The sequence below is a fragment of the Zootoca vivipara genome, chromosome 7 (genome assembly GCF_965207765.1).
Source record: "Zootoca vivipara chromosome 7, rZooViv2.hap1.1, whole genome shotgun sequence".
Lineage (NCBI taxonomy): Eukaryota > Metazoa > Chordata > Lepidosauria > Squamata > Lacertidae > Zootoca > Zootoca vivipara.
In genome coordinates, this window is record NC_142590.1 from 44,921,851 (window position 1) to 44,947,530 (window position 25,680).

The 25,680-nt window shown below is 44.6% G+C and overlaps 3 protein-coding genes across 5 annotated transcripts; 1 reads left to right on the forward strand and 2 right to left on the reverse strand.

Moving 5' to 3' along the window:
• Nucleotides 1–306: 306 nt before the first annotated feature.
• On the reverse strand, nucleotides 307–6,968 carry TOE1 (target of EGR1, exonuclease). 2 transcript variants are annotated; one of them, XM_035121272.3, is made up of 8 exons: nucleotides 6,903–6,968; nucleotides 6,124–6,244; nucleotides 5,778–5,818; nucleotides 5,250–5,346; nucleotides 4,860–5,018; nucleotides 3,758–4,017; nucleotides 1,879–2,053; nucleotides 307–1,224 (listed from the first exon to the last, which is right to left on the reverse strand). In XM_035121272.3, exons 2-8 carry the CDS (start codon nucleotides 6,232–6,234, stop codon nucleotides 448–450), a joined length of 1,620 nt encoding a protein of 539 aa, XP_034977163.3. In that variant the 5' UTR covers nucleotides 6,235–6,244; nucleotides 6,903–6,968; the 3' UTR covers nucleotides 307–447. The 2 variants fall into 2 exon arrangements, with proteins under 2 accessions (XP_034977163.3, XP_088529383.1); XM_088673257.1 differs by having other exon boundaries at nucleotides 6,702–6,968.
• Nucleotides 6,969–7,094: 126 nt separating this feature from the next.
• On the forward strand, nucleotides 7,095–19,377 carry MUTYH (mutY DNA glycosylase). The gene is made up of 17 exons (XM_035121273.3): nucleotides 7,095–7,811; nucleotides 8,480–8,595; nucleotides 9,700–9,821; nucleotides 9,932–9,971; nucleotides 10,414–10,487; nucleotides 10,613–10,654; nucleotides 10,888–10,959; nucleotides 11,970–12,083; nucleotides 12,840–12,937; nucleotides 13,714–13,858; nucleotides 14,468–14,555; nucleotides 15,063–15,257; nucleotides 16,165–16,307; nucleotides 17,370–17,531; nucleotides 17,919–17,966; nucleotides 18,468–18,614; nucleotides 18,865–19,377. The coding sequence occupies exons 2-16, from the start codon at nucleotides 8,487–8,489 to the stop codon at nucleotides 18,582–18,584; spliced, it is 1,569 nt and encodes a 522-aa protein (XP_034977164.1). The 5' UTR covers nucleotides 7,095–7,811; nucleotides 8,480–8,486; the 3' UTR covers nucleotides 18,585–18,614; nucleotides 18,865–19,377.
• Nucleotides 19,378–20,016: 639 nt separating this feature from the next.
• HPDL (4-hydroxyphenylpyruvate dioxygenase like) lies at nucleotides 20,017–25,249 on the reverse strand. Of its 2 annotated transcripts, XM_088673258.1 has the most exons (3): nucleotides 25,109–25,249; nucleotides 24,107–24,330; nucleotides 20,017–23,639 (listed from the first exon to the last, which is right to left on the reverse strand). In XM_088673258.1, exon 3 carries the CDS (start codon nucleotides 23,587–23,589, stop codon nucleotides 22,384–22,386), a length of 1,206 nt encoding a protein of 401 aa, XP_088529384.1. In that variant the 5' UTR covers nucleotides 23,590–23,639; nucleotides 24,107–24,330; nucleotides 25,109–25,249; the 3' UTR covers nucleotides 20,017–22,383. The 2 variants fall into 2 exon arrangements, with proteins under 2 accessions (XP_088529384.1, XP_088529385.1); XM_088673259.1 differs by lacking the exon at nucleotides 24,107–24,330 and having other exon boundaries at nucleotides 22,237–23,639; nucleotides 25,109–25,231.
• Between the last annotated feature and the right edge of the window lie 431 nt (nucleotides 25,250–25,680).

Here is a 25,680-nt window from a genome sequence, read left to right on the forward strand (position 1 = left end):
TGTAATCCCCAACAGGCTCTGATCTGAAATTTAAATTGCACAAATACTGCATAAATACAAGGTTTTATACTACTATAAATATTGTTACTTATATATGGAAGCTGTTTGGTCTTTGTATGCAAGAGAAGAAGTGGTCTCCATGGTTGTTACAAAAATAAGCTTCTGGTTCTCATGCTGTTGGGTTTGAATGAGTGGATTAAATTAATATGCTATAAATTAGGGCTCCTCATAGCTCTCCCATGTTTAAGACAGTTGCCTGGTCCTGTGTACATAAGGCTCTACCTTTAACAAGAAAGGAAATTCTAGTACTATACAGAGTAATTTAATTGTGCAGATGTTTAAAAATAAAAGTTACAGTCTGCTGCTTTTGTTTGAGGACTGTGGGTAGAAGCTGCTGCTGTTTTCAACAGCTCTTATATAAAGTCCCAAGTAGGAGGGTTCCCAGCTCTACTTACTAGCCCAAGCCAATTTCATCTTCTGGCTGTGAGCTTTGGAGGATTTAGAAAACAAACTTTTCACTATCTGAAGGGGGACAGACTTCCCACTGAGGTACACTTTGTTATGGCAGTCCGGCAACCAAGGCCCTTCACTTGAGTCTTTGTGTTCATCATTTTTGAGCATATGAACGTAGGCAATAATGTAACCTGTCATGAAGGCATCAAAGCCAGCCCGGTGAATACCACCCTCTGAACAGCCAGGCACTGGTGCCACTGGGTTCTGGGTGCCAGACAAAGCTGTTGCTACAGAAGCACACTCTATCTGGACTTTTGGTCCTGATCCTTCAGTCCCTGCTGCCCTTTGTTGTGGCCCATCTTTGGATGGTGATAAAGTGATGCCCTCATTGTCTGTGGCACTGGCTTGTTCTTCATCCATCTTGGTATCAGATGCCGTGTCAGAGCCTAGTTCTCGTTCCACGTCCATTGAACTCTCCTCATTACTGGATACAGCTTCTGTGCCTGCAGAATCTACAGTAGGAGCAACCATGTTGCTTAAACAAGACTGCTTGGATGGGGGACCATCCTCCATATTGCAAGCCGCCTCTCCTTCCTTCTCAGGTTTTCTTAACGCAGGTTCCTTTGAAGGCTCTACAAAATTCTTCCGATGCTTCCACTTCTGCTTTCTTTTCTTCCGCTTGTCCTCTTTGTGGTTCTCATCTTCATTAATTATTAGGTCAATGTTGTGAGACTGTGAACACTTCAATCCATCTGGGCACCAGCCATAGGCCTGCAGGGGGGAGAGAGAATCATTAGAACACTTGAGAAAATATCACTGGATCTTAGATACCCTACAGCAGTGATTCTCAAACTTGGGTCTCCAGGGTCTCCAGCTGTTGCTGGACTACAGCTCCCATCATCCCTAGCTAGCAGAACCAGTGGTCAGGGATGATGGGAGTTGTAGTCTAACAGCTGGGGACCCAAGTTTGAGACTTTCAACATTAACTTCTGGATATTTACCACATTTGTGAGATTATGCCATGCTAATTAACTAGAAAATAGCAATGTTAAAGACTATTCTGGATCACCCAAATCAAATATACTGGACTAATTGGACCTTTAGCCTGATCTAGCAGGTCTCCTGTGTTCCCTAGTAAGCTCCCAGATACCCTCATTATTAAAAGGTAGCACATCTCCATTTTTATCAGAAAGCTGCAGAAAGAGGTACCATGCTTTAAAATTCACCATAATGCCAGGAGAAGCATTTGCCTCCCACTGCTGCGCACACACCCAGCCCAAGAGCCTCTCTCTCATCCTACCGGTAGACATATTGTCCTCACAGTCCCTATCTGAGAATATCCACCACACTGAATGAACTATTTACAATTTACTATTGTAAATGTCAAATTCTATTTGACAGAAGGTAGAGAGAAGTAATACTTACAGAAAACGTTTGACAGATGGTGACTTTGTTTGCAGGGTCAAGCCCAGATTGGCTGGCATCTGACAGGGAACAGAAACGATAATCGATGTAGGAAGCTATGCTGTCTGGGTAGTTGCAGAACTCTATGCTGAGGTGCTGCTTTTCTGAATTCTTCAACCTGTAGTTGTCTCGCTTGCTGGAAGGCAAGAATAGCATTAGAACCTGGAACAGAGGCTGTGTCAGAGCAAGGAGATCAACTGCCCTTCGGGACAGGCTCCTCTATGTATTCATAGAAAAGCCCCCTGCATGTAGAAAAATGAGCTAAAGCGGAAATAAGAATATAAAAGATACATAGCATTGCCTTTTAGAAGAGAAGCACAGACACATGAAAATGCTATCAGCACAACTGCTTGTTTCCCTGACTGGCAGCGATACCTGGAACACCCTAACAGGGTATGAGCATCTTCCCAAACTAGTATTTTTCTCTAAGCAGAAGGCAAACCTCTCATTTGATTATTAGAATCAGGGAGTGAGGAAACAGAGAAAAGGGAAGAGAAAAACCTGAGGAGTTGTTTAGTCAGTTCTGCACATTTCTACTAGTTTCTTCTGCTAGTAGCCAAGGACAACATGAAAAACCCTACCCCTTCATTCTGCTGCCACAGAGAACTTAGTCAGGAGCCACCCTCTATTGCATTAGACAGACGAGACTGTTGCAGTCTCTTTTTCAATATATTTTCTGATATACTGTATGCAAAGAACTTTTGCTTCATGCCACATTTTGAAGATACCGAAAATTGAGTGACAATCCTCCTTGCTGTATTTTAGTGTTTTAAAGGCACAACATGGAATGCGACTGACCCTTCATCTCTTGGGTCCTCTGGATGTGCCAAAGGAGTAGAGTTCGTGGAGACCATAAATTATGGCTAACTGCCAAGGCCAGTCAAAATTTTGTAGACTGGAATTAAGTAAAATGCATTACTCAGAATCCAGGCTCTAGTATCAAATAGGAGATTTCAGTCTCCTAAGCAGTACAAAGAAATGCAACTCATCTTCATTATACATCTTTAGGCACCAGGTGAAAACGTTCCTCTTCAGCCAGGCCTTTGTCTGATTGACATCCGATGCCCTTTAATATGGGTTGTGGAAGGGGCGCTTATTGGTTTGTTTTTGTTCATATTTCTATCATGTATTTTGTGTTTTTTATATTGAATTTTTATGTTGTGAACCACCCTAAGATCTACAGGTATAGGGCAGAATACAAATTTAGTAACAAGAATAATTTAAACTCAAAGAATTTCTGCTGAAAGCTGTAGCAAGAGAACAACCTGAGACAAATGGCAGGCAAGTACATGCATGTGTTTGTACATGAGTTTGTAGTGGAGCCTGGGGTTTAATTGAATCACAATTAAGATTTAACTGAATCACAGTATTTGCCCAAAATGCACATAAATAGAATAACCTATATGGAAAGTAATGGAAGTCACTAACTGGATATGGTATTCATACTTCTTGTCCTCTACCTACTCATTCATACCCAAATCAGACCTGTTCCAGTAAAAATAGAAGAGCAGCAGCCTTGGACCCAGCAGTTGTATTCTCCTTACTTAAAGCCCAGGAGCAGCATTCAATGATGTATGCCTGCTTACCCAACAGAAATCAGCCTGTGCAATGGAACTTCCAAATTCTATTCTACCTCCCACACCCATGTGCTCCCAAAACCTGGTCCCTCAAATCTCCAGAGTAGATTTTGGGAGTACATGGGGAGGTGAAAGGGGGAGGGGAGGAAGGAAAAGCTTTGTTATGTGAGCAGGCAAATAAATGTCCACTTGTGCTATGATGGATCTCAGCCCAAGAATCCTCGTCAGGGTGCTTACAGCTTGATCTGGCAAGAGATACCTACCATTTCTTGTAGGCATACTCTAGGTAAGAAGCCACAAAACGTGCCTCAAATTCGGAAGCATACTTGGTGTCATAGATGCCAGCTGGGAACATCTCTGAAAGATCAGCAGTGAAGGTGCCCAAATTGTCAGGAAGGTGAGCATAAAAGCACTGGTACAGGAAAACCAAATCAATTAGGCCATTATGCAGAATGAGTGGCTTTCTGGCTCGGATCAGTTCCAGGAAAAAAGTACGGACAGTCTGGCTGTGGTTTTCATTTCCCTGTTGAAAGAGCAGAGAGGGGGTAAGGTTAGCTAGCCTCATTTCCAAAGCCTGCACTAGTTTCTCTGATATGGGAACAGCCTAGATGAAGATGAGCCTCAGCAGTGTTGGGCGGTCACTGCAGGCAAAGGCAGCAGAAGTAAATGCAAAAGGAAAGAGGATGGCATTGATTACCTGGAGTTCCCTTCACCTGTTATGATGGTACAGGTCTACAGGCCAAATTCTGCCACTGCTTATGGATTCATGACCCAGGTCCTAGGGCAGAAGCACCACACCTAGTTTTCGCTGAAGTACAACCTAGAAAAGGCAGGATGCCCACCACCACTCTCTCCTGTACTCTAAGCAGAGATGGTGCTTTATTCATCTACCAGAACTGTCAGATGAAAGTACGGGACATTTACCACCCCACCAGCTCAGGCCCTGGTTTGTGTTCCCATGCTTATTTCTGCAAGGCCAGTTCTCCTCCAGCTCAGTGGTGAAAACAGCTCTGCCTGGCTCCCAGGCTTGTTTTAGCAACAGGCAAATCCCAGGTGCTTCCTTTCTGTGGCTGCTAGCAGACTGACTCTTCCACAGAAGCTCCACAGAACTACTTTGACTAGGTGGTGGCCATGTTGGTGCAACACCAATTCAGCCCCATGACACTGAAGTGTAAAATGGATTGTGGGTTGTTAATTTATGTTAATGGTGTTAATAAAGGTTTTTAAAATATACATGTGGATAATTTTGATTAGCAAAAGAAGTGTGAAATGCAAATGAAGCCAAGCAGGTATTTAGAAAGAAACAAGTTGCTTTCTCATTGTGGTCTCACCTCAATTATACCTTACAGTAAAGAGTCCCCATACCTTGTCATTGCCTCTGTGATAAGGAATGCCCTGAGAATACTGCTTGTTGAAGTCAAAGCCATGTTGCACCAGGAACTGAACTGACTGTGGTTCAATGATATAATCCTCCATACAGAGCAAGGTCAGGTTGTAGATCTGGGAGAGGTACGTGTTCTCTGACTGCAAATACAGGCCAGTTCATAGAAATTGAGAGCAGCACAGAAAAAGTGCAAACAGTAACATCCTAGAAATCAGCAACTACTTCCTTTATTGTCTAGAGTCAATGCTGGTCACTTTATGCATCACTCTATGCATTGAAGACTGAACCTTCAATATACAATCCTCTTATAAGCCACACATTCTTAACTCAGCAGTAGAATTAGGGTGAAAGCCAGACAATGAGCACTATACCTTATCAGGAAGATGTTTGAAACAAGCAATTCCTAGAGACAAAATGGAGCGTGTTCTGGCAGCACCGCAAACAGATTTGTATCGTTCTTCAATACACCTGTGGGGAGAAGCCTCAGGCAGCTTAGTAAGAAATTTAGACCACTGAACCATAGCTTCCCTATTGACATGACAAATTTCACCTTCCCATTCAAGATTGAGACCAGCCTGAGTTTTGAAGCATATTAATAGCATGTGGGCCTGTTCCCCGCAGCTTGCATATTTCCTGCCCTCAAATAACCGATTACTCCAAATGGGCAAGCACATCTTAAACCATCCACACCCACACAGAGTCAATGAACTGCTTCCACTGTGAATCCCAATAGGTCCAACTAGTATCTGGTATTGAGTCAGGGGGAAACAAAGACTCCTGAAAGTATTGGCAGACACTTCACCATGCTGTCCATACTCTAGGACCTAATAGTTCAGAACAACAAGAATGAGAACATCATGCTTCAGAAAGGACTCATACAGAAGCAGCACATTACTTACTGATTCAACAAACTCTTCCTTGCTCCAAGCCCACTAAGCTCCTATGGACAAAGATAACAATTAGATTTCCACTCCATGGTAGAATAAGTTATGTAAAATAAGTTGTAGCTCAGTGTTGCAGTTTTACATGTACAATGTTTAATCCCTGATATCATCCATGCAGAGCTGGAAAACTCCTGTCTGAAACCATGGAAAGCAGTATAAAGAATAGGTAGATAGACCAATGGAAAAATTAAAGAAAATGGTGTCAGCTTTCCCTAGCAAAGACAGCAACCCAGTTACTATCAAAGTTAACAGTCCCCCACACCCTTTTTGAGAAATCACAAAGAAGGGCAACTCTACCCACCGTGTCAATAGCTATGAAGCTAGATGTTTTGATGGCCAAGAGCATGGATGGCCAGAGCTCCTTGAAATTATCATTCTGGACATCGATGACTGGCACTTTCAAGGAAGTCATCCTTATGCAGCTGTTGGGACACAAGAGATGAGACATGCATAACTTTTACAATCAAATGATTAATTTTGCTTTGGGGATACCAATGACTAATTTAAAAAAACCAATGCACAGATTGCTCCCTGCACATATTAAATAACAACACCTCAGAAAAAAAGAGAACAGGAACCCCTGCTTTATATGGCAAAAAACCCAAGAGTCCCAGATATAGTAAATGCTTCATCTCGTTAAAGCTCAAACCAGAACTAGAACGGGAACAGTAAAAAGTCATCAGTACAGTGGTACCTCTGGTTAAGAACTTAATTCGTTCCGGAGGTCCGTTCTTAACCTGAAACTGTTCTTAACCTGAGACACCACTTTAGCTAATGAGGCCTCCTGCTGCCGCTGCGCTGCCAGAGCACGATTTCTGTTCTCAACCTGAGGTAAATTTCTTAACCTGAGGTACTATTTCTGGGTTAGCGGAGTCTAACCTGAAGCATTTGTAACCCGAGGTACCACTGTACATGATCCATAACGTGCACGTTATAGGTGAGATCAAGTTTAAACCTCCGCTCCGCCACCATTTCCTGGTCTCTGCCAACTAACTCGTTTAGGAGAATGCACATCGTCTGCACAAGAAACCGCTGAGCACAATACATCCTCCCGGAAGGTGCTTTCGAAAGACCTCTTACCTTCGAGAAGTGACACCTGAGAGTTAGTTACACCGTCGCCATGTTCAACTCGCCAGCTTCCGGCGCGTCCTGCTCTCTGGGGTCCTTCCTCTAAGGGTGGCGCGTAGGCCTAGCTGTCTTTGCAAGTGCCTTTCGCCGGATCCAAACCCACTCATTCTTCCCAGGCCCACAATCTCCTTAGCTCACCCAGCTGTTCACCAGCCCATCTTTGCATGGCGAAAATGTGTGCTTGTACTCTGAAAATGCTTTATGGGCTTGGGTAGGGTAGGGTGTGTTTTACTGCACCAAAGTAAAATTCGCATTCATTGCTCTCTGCCCACGATTTGTATGTGCGTCCGGAAGGCAGAAGGATAGCAATACAGTACTAGGGGCTGGAATCCTAACCCTACGTATCAGGGAGTGAGGCTTATTGAATTATGCAGGACTTACTTCTGAGTAGACATAGTTGCAGTGTGCTGTAAACTACCCCCTTGTTGTTCCCTACTGTATTCATTCTCACTCACTCGCTTTTGACGTCACAGTCTCACTTCTAACTTGCAACATCCGCGGTGCGCTACATTGCAGGGATGTTGTGAATGGTTGTTGAAACTGCGCATTTTCTACATGAAATGTTAGGAACAGCACGGGCTGATTTTTTACTGCCCAATCACAGTTAACGCTAAAATCCTAGCTTTTCTGCATTGCCCCTATTTCACTTCAACCCTGGGCGAAAAAGAAACTAGGAAGTTGGTCGTTATGACTCAGTTTTTGTTCCGTCTTTGACGCCGATTGGTTTGATGCTGTCGGCCCTTTTCTTTGCGAGCCTTCCGCTTGCCGGGCTGAGGTTGTGCTTCGGTTTGATTGGCTCCACGCTAGTCGGAAGGAGGTTCTGAGTCGGACGCGCGGAAAGAAATCAACAAAGAGACGAAGGTAGGGATGTTACTTGAGTCGTGACCTGTCTCTCTAATAACGCCGTTGTGCGTGTGAAAGTGCATAGAACACTCCCTATTGTGCATATTCCTTCGGGCATGTGATATGAGGAGCCGAGCTTTTGGTTTTACTGCCCACGCAGCGGATGAGGTTACAGAAACTTGAGGTGGTAGAATGGACCATACCAGTTCAGGCTACGGATGACGGTTCTGCAATTATCCCCTATTAGGGAGCTCAGCTGGGAGCTTCCAGCAAGTAGAAAACTAGCACAACAAGGGAGTGACCCGTGTAGAACTTTTCTCTCTGATATGTTAAATTTTGTACTTTAAAAGAGTTTTGCATAGGAGATGTTTTTTAAAAAAAAATCCTAGTGATGCAATCTATTCCAGGAACTCAGGATTCATTATCTGTCTTCTCTTGTATATGTAGACTACCGGTACATCTATTAAGGAGTAATAAAGGCAGGCCTCTTATATCACTCTTCAGTTCCCCCATAGTTCTGTACTGTATATCCATATTGTCAGCATTTATATTCATAGTTCTTATTCACATCTTGCCACCTTGGTGGAATACAGGGTATTGTATATAGAGTGTTGCACATATTGCTAATTTTGGATCTGGAGATGGTGAAAAGAAATATAATTTGACAGTGGTACATTTTTTTCTAGGCTGGCAATGAGCAAACTCCAGTTGGCAACACGCAGCAAGCTAGGAATACAAAGGAACACTGGGAAACAACAGAAATCGCTGAAGAAATGTGAAGGAAATACCACACTATACAAAGGTGCTTGGGTTACAAAAAGATATTTTCATCAGCGTAGGATGAAAGAAAATTGAAAGGAATTGTTTGAACCTGTTTTCAGGATCAGTTACTTTGTGGTAACAGCTATTGAACTCCCCTCAACTTTTTAGCTGGCTATGCATTCAAAGACTGAATCAGAAGCTAAAGTTACAAATATCTCAGATTTAATGCATCACTGATTCCTCAAACTGTCTTTGGGATAGATGGGGTATTCCTTATGAAGGAATTAGAAAATGTCTAGAGATGCTTGGCCAACAACACATAATCTGAAAACTTGTACCTTCCTTGCCTTCATTCTTGTAGCATTCTTCGACCCAAATTTATTTGGTGACCTTTTTTTAAAGTTTTAATTGAAACTTGTGGAGTCAGAAAGTATTCTGTTTTAGGATAGTGTGACATAAGCAGACACAGTGCTTGTTGTCTAGTTTGCCGTCATAGGAGCTCATCTTCCTACTTTGAATTTGTGTGATACAGGGAAGTGGAACTTCCAGGCTGGGGTCCAAATATGATCCTCCAAGAATCTCTGTCTAGCCCATAGGACCCTCCCCAGGCCACACAACCTTCTGAGCCCCGCTGCTCATCAACCCTGCTTTGCATCCTTCTTAAGTGTTTTTGCTGGCTAGAATGTGTCCTGAAAAGGCTTCTTGCTTGAGTTAGATGGAACATAGAGAAGAATGCTTGAGTGTGTAAAAAAAGTAGCCTACTGCACAAAAGCAAAAATCCACATTTATTGCTCTCTGCCCACATTTGGCTCTAGCCCTGCCCACCATTGGCATGTGGCCCCAAGAAGGTTGCCTAGAAGGGAATGCGGCCCTTGGGTTGAAAAAGGTTTCCCCAGCCCTGGAAGAATGACGTGGACAAAGGAGATAACTGCTGAGGACTTCTATTTCTGAGGTTAACATAAAGAGCAGATCTTTGGGAAATATTTGTAGAGGGGTATGCCAGTAGGACTGCTGTTCTTCAACTGTCTATCAAACACGTATTCCCCTCTGGCCCAGCGCAGGTTTATCCACTGGCATGTATTTTTTTACAACTTGATAGAAATTCCCACTCCAAAAATTTATAACTGGCCTCTCTTTGTTGCAGGAGTGCCCAGCCAACAGTCTTCATTCCACACCTTCAGCAATGTAGCTGAAATCAAAGAGTTTCGGAAGAGGCTGCTCACTTGGTACAACAAATGCAAACGAGATCTTCCTTGGAGGAAATTGGTATGGCATATTGAGCTGGGCTTCTAGGATGCTCAGAAATATCTCAGAAGAGAGAGACAATTGTTTTGCTGTGTCCTGTTCCCTGAAGTCCCCTGTTCACTCTTTTACAGGCTGCAAGTGAAGATGATGCTGACAGACGAGCATATGCTGGTGAGAGCAAGAACCCTCAGGAATTCTGCTGGGGATTCCGGACATCTACCTGCATTCAGGGGTGCTCTAGAGATAAATGCCACTGTCCTAGTGGCAGCTGCAATGTGGTGGTATCAATTTTACTGCTGAGAAAAATACTTCGAATTGTGGCACCTTATTCCAAAAAAGGACATTGGTGTTCGGCTTTGCTAGAGATCCCCTAGTCAGATCATGGCACTTGACTTTTGGCAGCAGTATAATATTTAAGGGGCAAGATAGACCCGCATGCAGAACTAGTTATCTCCAACTAAACAGTCCCCCTGGGATACAAAAAGGTTGCTTAACCTCTTACAGTTGCCTTTAAAGTATATTGAGCAGCACATCCTCTCCCACGTGCCATGCAGAACAAGGAAGGTACAGTATCAGAATCCCTGATGCACCTGCTTTCTCTTTGTGCCTGCAGTGTGGGTATCGGAGATAATGCTCCAGCAGACCCAGGTGGTTTCAGTGATCAACTACTACAATCGCTGGATGCAGGTGATGCTGAGATCCTTTTATCTCTGTGGCATGCTCTGTTGTGCATTAGCTCCTGAATTCTGGATCTTGTATCCATTGTGCTTTGGAGACCTTGTAAACAAGTCCCTGTTTCCTTTTTGATACAGAAATGGCCAACCTTGCAGGACCTGGCTCAGGCTTCACTAGAGGTAAGGATGAGAATGCAATATTTTGTGTGTGTTCATGCATGAATATTTGAATGGAACATGCAGCTTTGCTCTCCCCCCCTTTAAAAAAAGGATTTAAATACATTTTTTAAAAAATACGGAAATACCCAAAAAATCCACAAAAATGAAATAGCAAAAAATTAATACACTAAACAAAAGCAATCATTATTGGTCTGGTCTAATATCTTTTTCTTAATCTTTCTATTTGGAAATAGGAGGTGAATGAGCTATGGGCAGGGCTTGGCTACTATTCCCGAGGGAAGCGACTCCAAGAAGGTGCACATAAGGTACTCTATAGGCAGTGGGTCAAGACACAAGGCATTTTTGCAAGAAGATAGTTCCCTTTATGTCTTGTGTTTACGGAAAGAAAGATTTTCTAATAGCCACGTATGTTAGAACCAGGTGCAAAATACTGTAACTAGCTACTGTAGTTATTGTACTACCTAGTCTAATTGGGAGTCCAAGTAGGAATAGCAAAGTGTTATTAGATGGTAAGGTGGGAACCCCAAATAGTTTACTCTTGAGGTCCTAAGCATAGTGCCTTCCTAAAACTCAGGGCATAGTTTGTAGGATATGTACAGTATATCCAAAATCCCCTAATGTTTGTATCCCACCCTTCCTCCAAGAGGCGATGGGTAGTATTTTAGTCTCGATATCTTATCAGCAGAAAGGCCACCTTCTTCTTAATGTGCTGCTCAGATTGTGCTATAGAAACATGGAGCTCTGATACTGCTTCAGTCACTGAACCCTATATCAGTGTTTCCCAACCTTGTGCCTCCAGACGTTTTCGGACTACAATTGCCATCATTCCTGACCACTGGTCTTGCTAGCTAGGGATGATGGGAGTTGTAGTCCCAAAACATCTGGAGGCACAAGGTTGGGAAACACTGCCCTATATAGTGGCAGCAAGGGCATCCCAATTGTTAGCCCCATCTGCAATGGTAGGTGCTTCTTCAGTGAAAGCCAACCTATTCCTATTGCAATAGAGCAGGGAGCTAGGAAGGTTCTGCAATAGTTTCTTCCAAGGACAGCAGTGCCACATCCTCTGGCTGGAGAAACACTGCTCTCACAGGCTCATCAGATAGAAGTACTTTTGGGGCTGGCCCTTCATTCCCTTTCCCTCCTGCTTCAGAGTCCTCAACCTCATCCCCTGAAGAAGGGGAATCTGACTCCAGGATCATGACACCTTAAAGGGATGTTGGAAGTTTTAACGGTGTGCCTAAGAACCACCAGAGATGGTGCTTTTGAGTGACAATGCCCCTGTATGGCTTCAACTGGTTTTTGGGTTTTTTTGCAGTTGGTGTCACAGATGGAAGGACATATGCCCAGGACAGCAGAAGAGCTGCAGAAGCAGTTGCCAGGAGTTGGAAAGTACACTGCAGGAGCTATTGCATCCATAGCGTTTGGTCAGGTAATGAGGTTGGGCAGATTTGCTTTAGGAATATGCACAAAGGAATATTACCCAATCTGGCTTTGGGATTTTGAGTCCTTAGTCAATCTAGAGGGCCAGACACTTCTTATCTCCTTTCCCTTTGCAGCTGATGTTCACTCTTGTGTTTCCGTTGATGCCCCTAAAAACAGTGAATTGGCTACTGATTCCCTCACTGATAGAGCTAGAACAAGTAGGAACAAATAGGAAGATCTCAGCCAAGGAAGTGGTGTGTAATTTAGATTTCTGCTCTGTATGGCATGACTTCATAACCTGTGTAAATGAAAAGAAAGAGTATCAATACCTTTCTAACCCTGTGACTGGAAGAAAGACTAAATTGTGGCTAGTCTTGGTCATCAGTCCTGAAGAGTAGCTTCCTTTTGTACAATACAAACACAAACCATACAGAGGTGGTGTCTGGCAAGAGAAACAAATATTAATACAGAATTTAATATGGTCTCTAGACATTACCGTACTATCTAAGCCACTAAATAATGACTTGTACCTCTGTGCACTCTGCTTCAAACCAAAGACTTCCTGAACCATACTTGATATCCTAGCCACTACGTAATCTCAACTTTCCATGGATCCACAGAGTGAATTTGATGCAGCCAGAGGGCCCTCAGTGGCCTAGTTGGGCTCTTCAGTAGCTCTGTCAGCAGCCCTTAATGGAGGCTGGAGCAGAAGTTGTCGCAAGTACAGTAATGGTTGCGTTGCTGTTTTGTCCAATGCATCCAGGTGACCGGTGTGGTGGATGGGAATGTAATTCGGGTCTTGTGTCGTACACGAGCCATTGGTGCTGACCCTGCCAATGCATCTGTGGCTGACAGACTCTGGTAAGGGAAGGAATGGGGTTGGGATGGTGCAACCATCAGCTTTAGGACCTGAGAGTCAGGAAAGGACAATAGCTTTTGGAAGATAAAAGTATTTTGTTCCTCCTTCCCCATCAGATATCCAAACTGGAGACAACACTTACTTGCAAAATCTAAACTGTTCACAGCCAGTCCCTAATTGCATATAGTGGACTTGCAGTTGGTCTCCCCATGCTGGTAGTGGCCCTACACACACATATGAATTTGAACTCTTAAGCTCAAAAACATAATGAATTAGCAGTTCAATCAGCAAACCAGGAGCTGTACACACACCCAGAGAAGTAGGGGTGAATAATGCAGTCCTTCACATGTAAGAAGGTTCCATTCAAATCAATGGGAATCCTAACTAAATGTTTGTTGGCTCAAGAGGAAGAGTTAGGTGCTGTGTAGAGAATGACAGAGGGCAGAGAATTTAGAAATGCTGCTCTTCCTCTTTTGGAAACTCCCCATTACTGATTGCTGAGCTTTTACAGAATGCTGGTTTCTAGAGCCTGCTCTAAAGTTAGGGAGCAGGTAGCCTCCTCCCTAAGAAATGCTTCCCTACAGCGCAGAGCGACAGCTGGCAGCCCCAGGGCAGTTTTTGTGCAAAACTAGCACCTTTCTCTGTCTCTTTTTTTCACTGTCAGCTCTCTCCCATCGATGCGGTTGTAGATCAAGAAAGCTCTGGAGTTGTTTTCTTTCAAGCTGCTGCTTTAGAAAGACTTGTTATGCTTGCTAATGTAGGCTGCTGTCGTTCTTAGGGCTTTAGCACACACTCTGGTGGACCCATCCTATCCCGGTGACTTTAACCAAGCGATGATGGAATTGGGGGCAACTGTGTGCACTCCCAAGGCCCCACGGTGCATGGAGTGTCCCGTGAAGCAGCACTGCAGAGCACGCCACAAAGTAAGGGAGCTCCTCCTTTATACCCTTTTCTGTTCCCCATGCTCTGGTGTTTTGCTGTGGAGTCAGATTATTATTATCTGTTGGGAAAGAAGAGCCATTTCCTGCAAAACTCCCTGAACAATTTAACACTCCTTGTACACATACCACACAGATATTGTATGGGGGTTCTGCATGTGTGTCTGCATGTCTGCTCAGAAGTACTTTGTTCAGTGGTGTTACTCCCTAGTGAGTGTGTTTAGGAATGCTGCCGTGCACATAAATTCCCTTGGAGTTCGTTCAATTTCATATGTTTGGATTTCCTCCTGAGCAGAAATACAGTCTAACAAAGCCACCTATTGATGCTTCATTATAATCTCTTCAGTTAATCATATTCTAAATTGTGGATCCTTCCTAGTTCCTTTCACATAACCAGGCCCACTTCATCTCTCTTCTTAAATTGTTCCATAGACAACACAGATGTGCATCCTATTCTGTCCTTGGGTTTGGTCTCAACTTTGGAATCATCGCTAATGTTAAGACTAAGGACATGGGAGTTCTAGAAGAAGCCTCAAGTACTTGCACAGTCCCCCCACCTCTGTGTTCACTGATGGTTTCAACCTTTTCCTGCAGGTGGAGAAAGAGCAGGCAGCCTCTGCCAAGAAACTGTTAGGGAAACCTGCTTCTAAGTGCCCCCAGGTGCTGGATGTAGAAGAATGTGGTAAGCGCATTACCAGGTTGGTGGTTTGGAATTATTACAAGGTGGGAAAGCTCTCAGATCTCGACCTCCAGCAAATCTCTACCTTCTCTTCCCAATTCCACCAGCAGCCCTTCTTTATGTAGGGTAGCAGATGCAAGAAGGAGGGGGAAGAACCACAGCCATCTTCTGTTGCCAGCAAATTAAGCCCCCCACCCACCCAAAAACCAAACATACTAAATCCAGATCCATTTTTAAGGAGAAAACGTGGCCTTTTTATTTGAGCAGGCTTTTGTGATGGTTTATGAGAGTGCTGCTGTGATGAATGGTTTTTGATGAGGTCTCCATAATGGTTTTTGATGAGGCCATGAGAGGCGTGGCCTTTGGAGAGTTCCGAGGCGTCCAATAGAGAAGCCTGGATGACTGGAGGTTTCCCACCCTGGTATAGAGCTATTGACTAGACTGGCTCTTGTGCTGTTGCCAGCAGTTCAGAGCCAGGCATCTCATCTGTTTAATTCTTCTGATTTGTAGCCGCTGCCACCACAGGGAGCTGCTCCCTCTGCCTGCCTCCTTCAGAGCCATGGGATCCCAGCCTTGGTGTGACCAACTTCCCCAGGAAAACTGCCAAGAAGCAGCCCAGGATCGAATGCACAGCCACATGTGTGCTACAGAGAAAGTGCAGTGATGGGAAACCAGAGTACCTTATTGTGCAGAGACCTAGTACAGGTAATGGTCTGAGAAAGAGAGGCTTACCATGCCTAGAAAATCTTTTGTTACATCTCCAGCCCCTGTACCCCACCCACGTCAGTGATCATTCCATTTTTATGTTGAGGCACATTTATGACTTTGAGCTAATGGTTGCAGAAAATAGATGCCTGCAAGATGGGTCGAGTTTATCTTCCAGTCCATTCCAGGCTGCTATACTAGGTGCCAGGCGAAAACGTTTCAATATGACCAGGCCTTTGGCTGATTAAGGCTCTATGGTCTTTAAAATGTGATTGTGGGAGGAGGGTTATTGGTTTTGTTTTATTATGTATCTTGTGTTCTCATTTTGTATTTTTATGTTGTGAACCACCCTGTGGCTTTCAGATGAAGAGTGGTATACACATTTAATAAATAGATAGATACCCTGGGCACCCGGACCTGTCTCTGTTATTGAGCATTTTTTCAGCTGTTGAAAAATTAATGCCACAATTGAAGTAAAAGAAAACCAGCTGAATTATTTAAGGCATTACTTTCGCCTGCACTAGTCAAGGGAGAGAGCACTCAGCCCTGACTTAGGCATCTACCTTAGGAGCCCTGCTTGTTTACTATGGAAGCAGTGTTTTCTAAATACATGTCTTGTGCGCCTGATAGAGGGTGGTTATGTTTATAATATGATATTGACAACACAGTATTTATTTAGAGCATTTCCTAGGTGTTTTGTGTACATTATCCCAGGAATATTTGCGACAACCTTATTTAGATTTTTATTTAGGTTTTAAGATATGACTAAGAATGTGTAACTTTGCCAAAGGATACCCAATTTTATATCCAAGATGATTTTTTGAACCAGGGATTTCTAGCTCATAACTCAGGCTCTTAACTACGATACAATATCAGCTTGTGCTGGTGACGGTACATTTTATTGCAGGTCTGTTGGCAGGGCTTTGGGAGTTTCCAAGCCTCCTCCTTGAGTCAGGGCAGGAGAAGCAGCAGAAAGCAGCGCTGGCAGATCACCTCCAGGCCTGGGTTGGCACTAACGTGGCAACAAGACGCCTGCAGCATGTTGGAGAGGTACATTGGACCCCCCCCCCTCCCTGCAGAATTGGCCCATTGTTTATACGGGGTCTCTCCAGCAAGTACCTCCCCTCTCGCCGCCATCTCCCCTTGCATGGGATTTACAACCTACAACCTGGGGTGGCATTAGCACCAGAATCTCTGTTGCTATTAACTGCCAAACAAAACCTCCAGGATGTGTGCCATGCATGAAGCTGGTTTGATGGGGAAGACAGTTGTTCTATTTTGAAATTGACAGATGGAAAGTTTTGCAGTTAAATAGCTGGCGATGAAATTACTGCCCCTGTGAATATCTGGAACAGTATTTGTCAGGATTGAATTAAATCTCACTTCTAGCCATCCAGCCCTCAGATTATTTTTGGATTATCACTCAGATTATGCCATAGGCGGGAGAGATTATCATGTCTTGCTAGTCAGCTACTGCCCACCTTAAGCTTGTCAGCCCCAGTCAATAAAGTGCTGATCCCCCACTCTCTGCCTGCTTCAGTGGTTGCTTGGAGCTCAGAGTATCACTTGACAAGTGGAGTGAACTACTTGACCCCCAAAGGCACACTCCTCCATTATCTCCCGAGACAGACGGATGCCAACAGGCTACATTCCAGCCAAACAAAAGTCAGAGGTTTTAATATACATACACACACATACTTTCATCCAGACAGGCCAGGAGTGTTATTGCACTTCAAGGCCACATTCCAGCCAGGCAAAAACACTAGGAGGAGTATGGCTGGGGAGGGGTGTGGAATGGGAAGGAGGCACAACCTAGTGTGAGTCTCAGGGACTGGGAAGAGAAGCCTGGAGAACTGCAGACTGCCTCCAGGCCTGCAGCAGTAGGCTATGTACCTGCAGCTTCTTGTCCTGAGACAATGAAGGTTGGGAAGAAGCTCCCAGGTCTCCGTGCAAAGCCCAGCCTCCCTCTATGAGGCTGCAGCTGGGTTTCTTCATTCCCAAGGAACTTGTCCTCCTTATCTGCCAGAAGGTAGGGAGGGAAGGGATGCTCTGACATAACGATATCTCTCACCTTCCCTAACCACATCTACATATCTTCACCTCCTTCACCAGGTTCTCCATATCTTCTCCCACATCCGCCAAACATATGTGATCTACTCTTTGAATCTGGATAAAGATGAAGGAAACTGGGACGTGGAGCTGGAGCCGCTGGCATCCCGGTGGGTGACCAAAACAGAATTCCACAACTCTGCCATCTCCGCAGCCATGAAGAAGGTACTGAGAATCTAGAGCTTGGTTGCTTCAAGTTTCCCAGTGGACCCACATGTCAATTTCTCCTGAGATATGCAGGTGACGCAACAGCGTGGAATGTTAGCCCCAGCTTCTGGGGAAATGCAGACGTTAACTGCAGCTGGAAGTATGACTGAACATAGCTTTCTAGCAAGGGATACACTTGCCCACTTTTAACTGCTTAAGTGTGCTCTGTCTCTTTCACACTGTCCCTGTGTTTCTGGCTCAAGCAATCAGTAGTTCCAGGGGGCAGCCAATACGTTAAAAACGCCTTTGTACGTAAACAGTTGCAACCTGCCCCCTTATATGGAGTCAACACCATGTATTCATTATGGTGCTAGATGTGTTATGTGGAGTGTTCTACTTTTCCAGGTCTTGAAAGCTTATGAAAAGTGGAGCTCTACAATCAGTACTGCCAAGGTAAGGACATCCATTTGCTAGAGCGGAACAGCTCTTACCTCTCTCTGTGCAACTCCAATCATGTTCCTAGAATAATAATTATTATTATTAATAATAATAATTATACCCCGCCCACCTGGCTGGGTTTTCCCAGCCACTCTGGGGGGCTTACAGCATATCTAAAAACCTAATAAAAACATCAAGAGTTAGAAACCTCCCAATACAGGGCTGCCTTCAGATGTCTTCTAAAAGTTTTGTACTTCTTTATCTTCTTGACATCTGAAGGGAGGGCGTTCCACAGGGAACAGCATCTCGCCCCTCTGTCTACTGAGCTCCATCGCTGGTCCTGCATGTTTGAGGCTTGCCAACTGCACCTCCTTCCAACCACACTGAGTGGGTCCTGCTGGTTTGCCTCCACCCTTAGAGTGCTTACCAATGTTAGGCCTGTAAGCAAGAGGCTGGGATTTAGAGGTGGCCGCAGTGCTTTCACTGTCAAATGCATATGCATGTGTGACTGTACAGACTGTCAAGAGGAAACGGGACTTCCTACACACCAGCCAGACCCTGCATGAAGAAGGCAGTTTTTCCAAGAGGCAACTTTCTCTGGATTCATTTCTTGCAGCAAATCCTGGGGACTGATGGCAGTCTCTATGCTCTGCCTGACCTCACGTGAGTACACCTCATTCCACTCCCAGCAACCTTGTACAACACTTGGAAGCCCCATTGGTGCCTTGTCAATGAGCATCACCGAAAGGTCTCAAGATTCTCGGCTGGGATGACCACACTACCCAGGCAGTGAGGTGTGCCTGCCTGTTGTAAACAGTGCCAAGTTGCATAATCTTACTAGAGTTCAGGGCTGTGGGATGAGTCCAGTTGTTTCGTCTGTATTACCATTCAGCTGATGTGCCTTATCTTACAGTTTCAGAGATGAGGGACTGATCTCCAGCAAGGATGTGGTCATACTGGAATGAAACACTGTGGCTGCAATGAGGGCATCGTGGGAATGTTGTGACTTTAAACTGCCCCCCTCCACTCCAATACATAACACAGGCACAATTCAAACAAGTGTGGCTTTAGTGGCTCCTAGGAGGTGGTCAGAGTTTATCAGTATGCCACACTGCAGTAAAATGAACTTTTTAAAAAAGTATATGAGGCAGGCTGACTGAAACACTTTTATTCTCCAGTGGATGCTAAGCAGAAAGGCTCAGTGTCTCTTCTGCATCCTTCTTAAATGTTGCTTTCTTAGAGCTGGTTTATTCTGAAGGACAAGTAACTATGCAATTGCCATTTGCTCACATCCATAGTCAAGAAAGTGTTTTGCTGCTGTACTAGATGCCACAATTGCTGGAGTTCGCAGATGAAACTGTTTTTCAGTACATGCAGTGTCCTGTTTTAATTGTGGGTTTGCTAATAAAATTTTAATGAATTTTTACTGTGGCAGTTATTTAGATATACTTTCTTCTTCTTTAACTTATTGCATTATTCACACTGTAGCATTGAAAATTGGCACACGCCCACACACACACAAACACACACACACACCCAACCTTAAATATTGTACTAGCATGTTGATCTCTGCACAGCCATGTCACTGGCAAGGAACCAAGAAAGTCTCTTTAAAAGCAAGCATTCAGAAATCTGTTAATACAAAGGTGGAATATTGTGGAGTTTTCCATTCTTTTCTCACTATTTCTAGTATTTGCCGTTTCACATGTGAAAAAAGCACAATAAATGACTACTCTATAATCTCCCCATTGCTCCCCTGCAACCAAAAGGGGCACATTGGTAACATTTATCAAAAGGGTAACTACCCCGCCATAAGCAATTTGGAAAATATGCTATTAGGCATGTCCTTTTTGTAAAGTACAGCTAAGTAGCAGCATCTGTTCCCCAAGATGAAGAAACAGCAACTTCATAAAAGCTCACCCACACAGTAAGTGAACACATGAATCAGACCTTGTTCATTGCATGATGTTGATAATAATCAGATTCTAAATATTCTAAAGTCAGAAGGGAATTAATGCAGAGAAGCATGTAACAAGGTGTTCTATTACAGAACTACAAAGAAATATTTAAAGTTAACACAATTGGGTTTTTAATGCAAATATAACAAAAAATAGTCTCAACTGATATTGAGAATTTTTTTTAAAAAGATCAACCCTAACTTAAACACATATGTCTTTATTAGTATAAGTAGTCCACATGTCCAAATAAATATCCAAAAAAGACTGACAATTGAAATATGTTTAAAACTTAACACAATTGTAACAAAAATTAAGCAAGTTTACTAAAGAAATAAGCTGTTCTTCAGCTGACTAGCAGGCCAAATTGAAACAGTAAAACATATTACCAACTAGACCTAAAACAGAAAAACCACTATTATACCCAACACTTAAAAGAACATTATACTTCAGTGTTATAATTTAAATAACAAGTTACAAATAAATCCTGTAATTTAAATTGTGGTTAATAAACATATTAATGTTTTGCTGTGATCTCATCACAAATATACTTGAGACGGAAACCATTCAAGTACTGTAACAATTTTTAAAAAGAGCTTCAGCCCATACGGTAGTTTTGTGCTGAAGAAGATGAATTGCATATTATTGAAGAACTCCATTTCCTGTTCTGGGACAATATTGGGCAAGCATCAACCTGATACTACCCCTTTCCATGTTGCTTTAGTCTTTGTCTCTGGAGCCCCAGATCTACAAGAAATTAGAGCTGGATTTCTATGCTTTCTGTTTGCTTTGCTTGTTCCAGCAGTGAAGCTTGTTGATAGAGATGCAGAATAGAGAAGCCCTGTTCTAAGAGTATTGACCACACTTGTTTGCAGGCAAGATGCAGTATTCCAATGCCCACCTAGCAAAAACGTGTTCTCTGTCAGAGCTCAAGAGACTTTAATGAATTGACTAAATACTTCACCCTCCACGTAATTAAGCAGCATAACAAGGTAGCTGCCTTCGGAGATGTAGGCTCACCTGATATTCACCCTTCTAGTTTTCAATATAAAGGTAAAGGGACCCCTGACCATTAGGTCCAGTCGTGACCGACTCTGGGGTTGCGCGCTCATCTCGCATTATTGGCTGAGGGAGCCGGCGTATAGCTTCCAGGTCATGTGGCCAGCATGACAAAGCTGCTTCTGGCGAACCAGAGCAGCACATGGAAACGCCGTTTACCTTCCCGCTGTAGCGGTGCCTATTTATCTACTTGCACTTTTTTTAATGTGCTTTCGAACTGCTAGGTTGGCAGGAGCTGGGACCAAGCAACGGGAGCTCACCCCGTCACAGGGATTCGAACCGCCGACCTTCTGATCAGCAAGCCCTAGGCTCAGTGGTTTAACCACAGCGCCACCTGGGTCCCTTTTCAATATGGTGTAAGGCAAATTCTGTCCCTCTTATAGGAGCCCAAAGCTTGACACTGTCTCATCCAATTCTGTGTGCAGTTGTTTTGGATCTACAGAGCCACAAGAGTTCCCAACTAGTCCTTATTGTGCTGCTAGTCAGGAAGCTGCCAAGTTGCACAGCAGGAATAGTTAGCAAACCATCTTGCATGCTGCGTTTCCAATTAACTGTATTGTTCTAGTGTGTAAATGGGTAAAAGCAGCATAGGAATTTCCTCTCTTTTTTGGACACTTAACTGGATGGTGGAGATAAACTAAGCGTAAACACTGGTAAAGGCAGAAACAACTTCCTCTTCTGACCTTAAAATGGGAATCGCAATGAATTAAGTGAGTGGGGCAATTCACTTGTTTCAGAATCAGGTCCCAAAATAATGGGCTTTGCTGTGGATGTTGCTTGTGCAGTTCCAGTGCTTGCCCCTTTTTAGGACAGAAATACATGCCATATCTTGCCTTAGGGATGGGAACCTGCAGCCCTGCAGATGTTGCTAAACTCCCAACATCTATAGCATGGCCAATGGTCAAGGATGATATGAGTTGTAGCTCAACATCTGAAGGCTCCTTAAAGCCCTTGCATTTTAGCGCTAAGAGAAATAAACATGTGCACACAGGCCTTGAGGTGCAGCTGCCATCACAATGTTTCTTTGCTATGGTTAGCTCCCAACTCAATAGATCAGCAATGTGTAAAAAGTTCTGATTAGGTGGGTCATCCAGATCACATGGATACTTTTTACACCAGTGAAAGCAACTCTGGTGGAGGTGCAGAGTCAGTTTAGGAAGTATGTTAGTGATACAACAGGGAAACCAACCCCTTAGGACAGGCATCCCCAAACTTCGGCCCTCCAGGTGTTTTGGACTACAATTCCCATCTTCCCCAACCACTGCTCCTGTTAGCTAGGGATCATGGGAGTTGTAGGCCAAAACATCTGGAGGGCCGCAGTTTGGGGGTGCCTGCCTTAGGAGGTTTGCAGAACTCGCACCATCAAGTTCACATACACACTGAGCACAGGATTGTGTGACAGTATTCGTGCGCATTCTTCAAACTTGCTGGTCCATATAGTTTTGTACAGACCGCCAGAGAGCACGAATGTTTCCCTCACCAAAACCTGTGGCCCCACATCGCTCTATAAGCTCCAGGAAGAAAGTATCTTCTGTAAAGAGAGGCTTGGTGAAGATCTGCATGAGGTATTGCTTCCCAAAAAGGCCTCCCGAGCCACTGTTGCCTCCTAAGTCAGTGTCCAGAAGGATGCCATGGTCCTTCAGGAGCTGAAGATTTTGCCCAGCTTGCCTTATCTCCTCCACCTTCCTTTTCTCACTGTAGTATGATAAGGGGGGCTTGAAAAAGTTTGCGCCAGATCTGGCCATGGCTGCAGCAGCCCCTATAATACCTGTGGTGTAGAGAGCCACGTGCTGGATGCCCGATCCACCGTGCTGTTCTAAGAAAGTATCCACCTGGTTCTTCTTTTGCTCTGGCAGAGACTCAGCTAGAATAATTTTACAGTCATTGTGAAGCAGAGTTGAATCGCTCCCTTTGGACTGCATGGCAGTAAGACGAAGGCCCATACCAGCACCCTGGATTGTATAGCCATCAGTACCATTGTCTTGCTGGTGGATGGGGAAGCGCTGGAATCCCAAACAGTTCTTGTACCAGTCCAACACAGCTTGCGAGCTACCTTGGGGGCAAGCATAGGTGACATGGTCAAAATGTGTCACCTGGCCACCTGCCTGGAACTTCTTGGGAGCACCCTCTGCCATGTGGAAACCAGGCAGGAATGGTCCGCTGTACCGAGATCTGTCAAGTAGTGTGTGGCTGACGTTGCCTATGATGGATGCCACCACAGAATAAGTGACATGGCCATTTTCATCTCCCACAGCTGTGGGAGGGATGAGGATCTGACATCCTCGTTCCTGTAGGCTTTGGGAGATGCCAGGTACATCTTCTGCCTCAAAGCAAATGTTGGAGGCTGTACTGACGGCATACTCTAGGTCCACGTCATACAGGATTCCTTTATCCTTGCGGCAGCCTGAAGATGGCACAGGCAGAGCGTCTCTCTTGGCAGGCTTCAGCCTTTCATTGACGAGAAAAACGGCATCGCCTCTCCGGAAGGCCAGCTGCCTGCTCCATTCTGCCACCCGTGCAGCAAACAGCTCGAATCCAAACTGGTGCACCAGGTTGCTGGCCAGCTGTTGCCCCTCAGGGACGTGGAACCCAATGTGGCACATCCGGTTCAGAAGACCAGGCATTGTGCTGTTTGAAAGGGTGGGCAATGGTAACACAGCTTTTGCTGCTAGACCTACAGAAACAGAAAAGAAAGCCAGCTCAGTTGTTGTAGGGTGGGGAAGCTCAGTCGGTAGAGCATGAGACTCTTAATCTCGGGGTCATTAGTTCCAGTCCCACGTTGGGCAAAAGTTCCCTGCGTTACAGAGGGGGTTGGGCTGGATGACCCCAAGTGGTCCCTTCCAACTCTATGGTTCTATGGATGGGAACAGGGGCCTGTTCTGTTAGTGCCTCCAGGTTTTGTAGGGGGGGCAGGAGGAGGAGGCAGCTCTGTGCCACCTCCCTTCGGCTGACGTGTGCCTGAAAAATCAAAAGAATCCAGGTCTAAGGGAGGGGGGATCTGCCCCGCCCCCCGAAATCTGCACGTTTCTCCATTTCTCTCTGCCTAGCTGCAGAATATATCCTCTCCCTCCGAAATCTGCACGTTTCTCCTTGTCTCTCTGCCTAGCTGCAGAATCTATCCTCTCCCCCTTTAGATCTTGCCTCAGGCCTCCTGATTGAAAGCTTATCTGCCGCGTGTCTTTGACTCCTCATGCGAAAGTGACTTTCATGCAGCAAGCAGGCAGGCGCCGGAACTCCTCCTCCTCCCGCCGCTGACTTGAATCTCCTGCAAGGAGGGGCTCCGCAACACGCGCTCGGAAGCGGAAGGCAAGTGTCTCCAGGGCGCACGTGGGGCTACGCCAACATCTTCCACCGGCTCGCAGGTCCTAAGCAAAAGCAATTGCAACGGTTATCAGCCATTTAATGGGCTGCGTATACCGGAGCCGCAATCTCCTTTCCTACAACGCCATTACCACCACTACCGCCCCCCAAAAAACAACCAAGAGCGTTTATTTTACCTTTGTTGATAACACTGTTTTGTGCTGTAATTCTTTTCCAATAATACATTGCTTTCATACCGCCACCACTGGGTGGGCAGCCTTGTTAAGTGTTTGCAGCGCTTGAAGACTCGCTGTTATTTTTATTATTTATGTGGGAAGGAGGTTTGCAATTCAATCTTGAAAGTATTTTTAAGAACAGACCTTTAGATCGAACCTCCCCTTTTCACACACTCGTAACAGTTTTAGATTTCAGTGGGAAGGCACAAGGAAGTGGCATGCTTTATGATGATGACTGATGATTATTTAATTTCTATGCTGCTTAATCTATTAAAAATATCTCTTAAACGGTGTACAGTAAACTGAAACAGCAACAGCAGACAAAACACCCCTTCTCCACATAAGCGCCTGGGGACTCCTATTTCAGTGTATCTGAAGAAGTGTGCATGCACACGAAAGCTCATACCAAAATAAAAACTTAGTTGGTCTTTAAGGTGCTACTGAAGGATTTTTTTTTTACAGCAGACAAAACAAAATACTACAAAAATACACATAAAATGTTACATTAATAGAAAGTTACCACTATATTTAAATAGATATCAATGCATTTTCCTTTTGACACACCCTCCCTCTCAGCACCCAGGGTCGAAACAAACTCTCAGCTCACCAACAAAAGTTTCAACGAGAAGAGTTCCTGGAAACCTCAGACATCAGCCTAGCCTCTTGGGAGACTTGCAGATCCAAGGTGGATGGTACTTCCTCAGGCTGCCCTCGGCTGTGTCCCACTCAGCTGCACTCTCTACTCTCAGTTCCAGGTACAGCAGGTTTGCATGTGTCTTATCAGATCTTGGGAAATAATTCCTCTCCCTTCAGGGCTTCTAAAGTGGGGTGGGGACTATTGTGAGGGAAAAGAGTGCGTGTGTACTGCTGGAAAGGTATAGATTTGGGGAAGGCCAATACTTGGGGGCGGGGGTTGATGGGGAATGGCCTGTAGGTACTAGTTGTACAGAAACCTGGCAAGAAAATGGGGACAGGACATAATTTCCAGGTTCTTGCGTTACTCTGCTGGTATGGGATCTTCAGCAGCACCACTCCTGCATGGAACAAGAGTGTATCTTAATGGTTAGCATTGGCACAGGAAGGAGCTGTGATGTGGGCTTTGTTACTCATGGTCTGGGCTTCTCACTGTTGCCCCACCAATGCAAGAAGGAGCAGCACTGCAGCACGTCCAATGGTGTT

What these genes read in the sequence shown, in the direction of transcription:
- TOE1 (XM_088673257.1), bottom strand. Translation starts at nt 6,736, where the DNA reads ATGTACAGTGGTACCTCGGGTTACAAATGCTTCAG. An exon ending in TCAAACATCTTCCTGATAAG is followed by an intron (nt 5,019 to 5,249) that starts GTATAGTGCTCA and finishes CTGTATTTGCAG; the next exon opens with TCAGAGAACACGTACCTCTC. An exon ending in CCATCTGTCAAACGTTTTCT is followed by an intron (nt 1,225 to 1,878) that starts GTAAGTATTACT and finishes TCCCCCCTGCAG; the next exon opens with GCCTATGGCTGGTGCCCAGA.
- MUTYH (XM_035121273.3), top strand. Translation starts at nt 8,487, where the DNA reads ATGAGCAAACTCCAGTTGGCAACACGCAGCAAGCTAGGAATACAAAGG. An exon ending in AAATACCACACTATACAAAG is followed by an intron (nt 8,596 to 9,699) that starts GTGCTTGGGTTA and finishes TCTTTGTTGCAG; the next exon opens with GAGTGCCCAGCCAACAGTCT. An exon ending in CATCCATAGCGTTTGGTCAG is followed by an intron (nt 12,084 to 12,839) that starts GTAATGAGGTTG and finishes CAATGCATCCAG; the next exon opens with GTGACCGGTGTGGTGGATGG.
- HPDL (XM_088673258.1), bottom strand. Translation starts at nt 23,589, where the DNA reads ATGCCTGGTCTTCTGAACCGGATGTGCCACATTGGGTTCCACGTCCCT.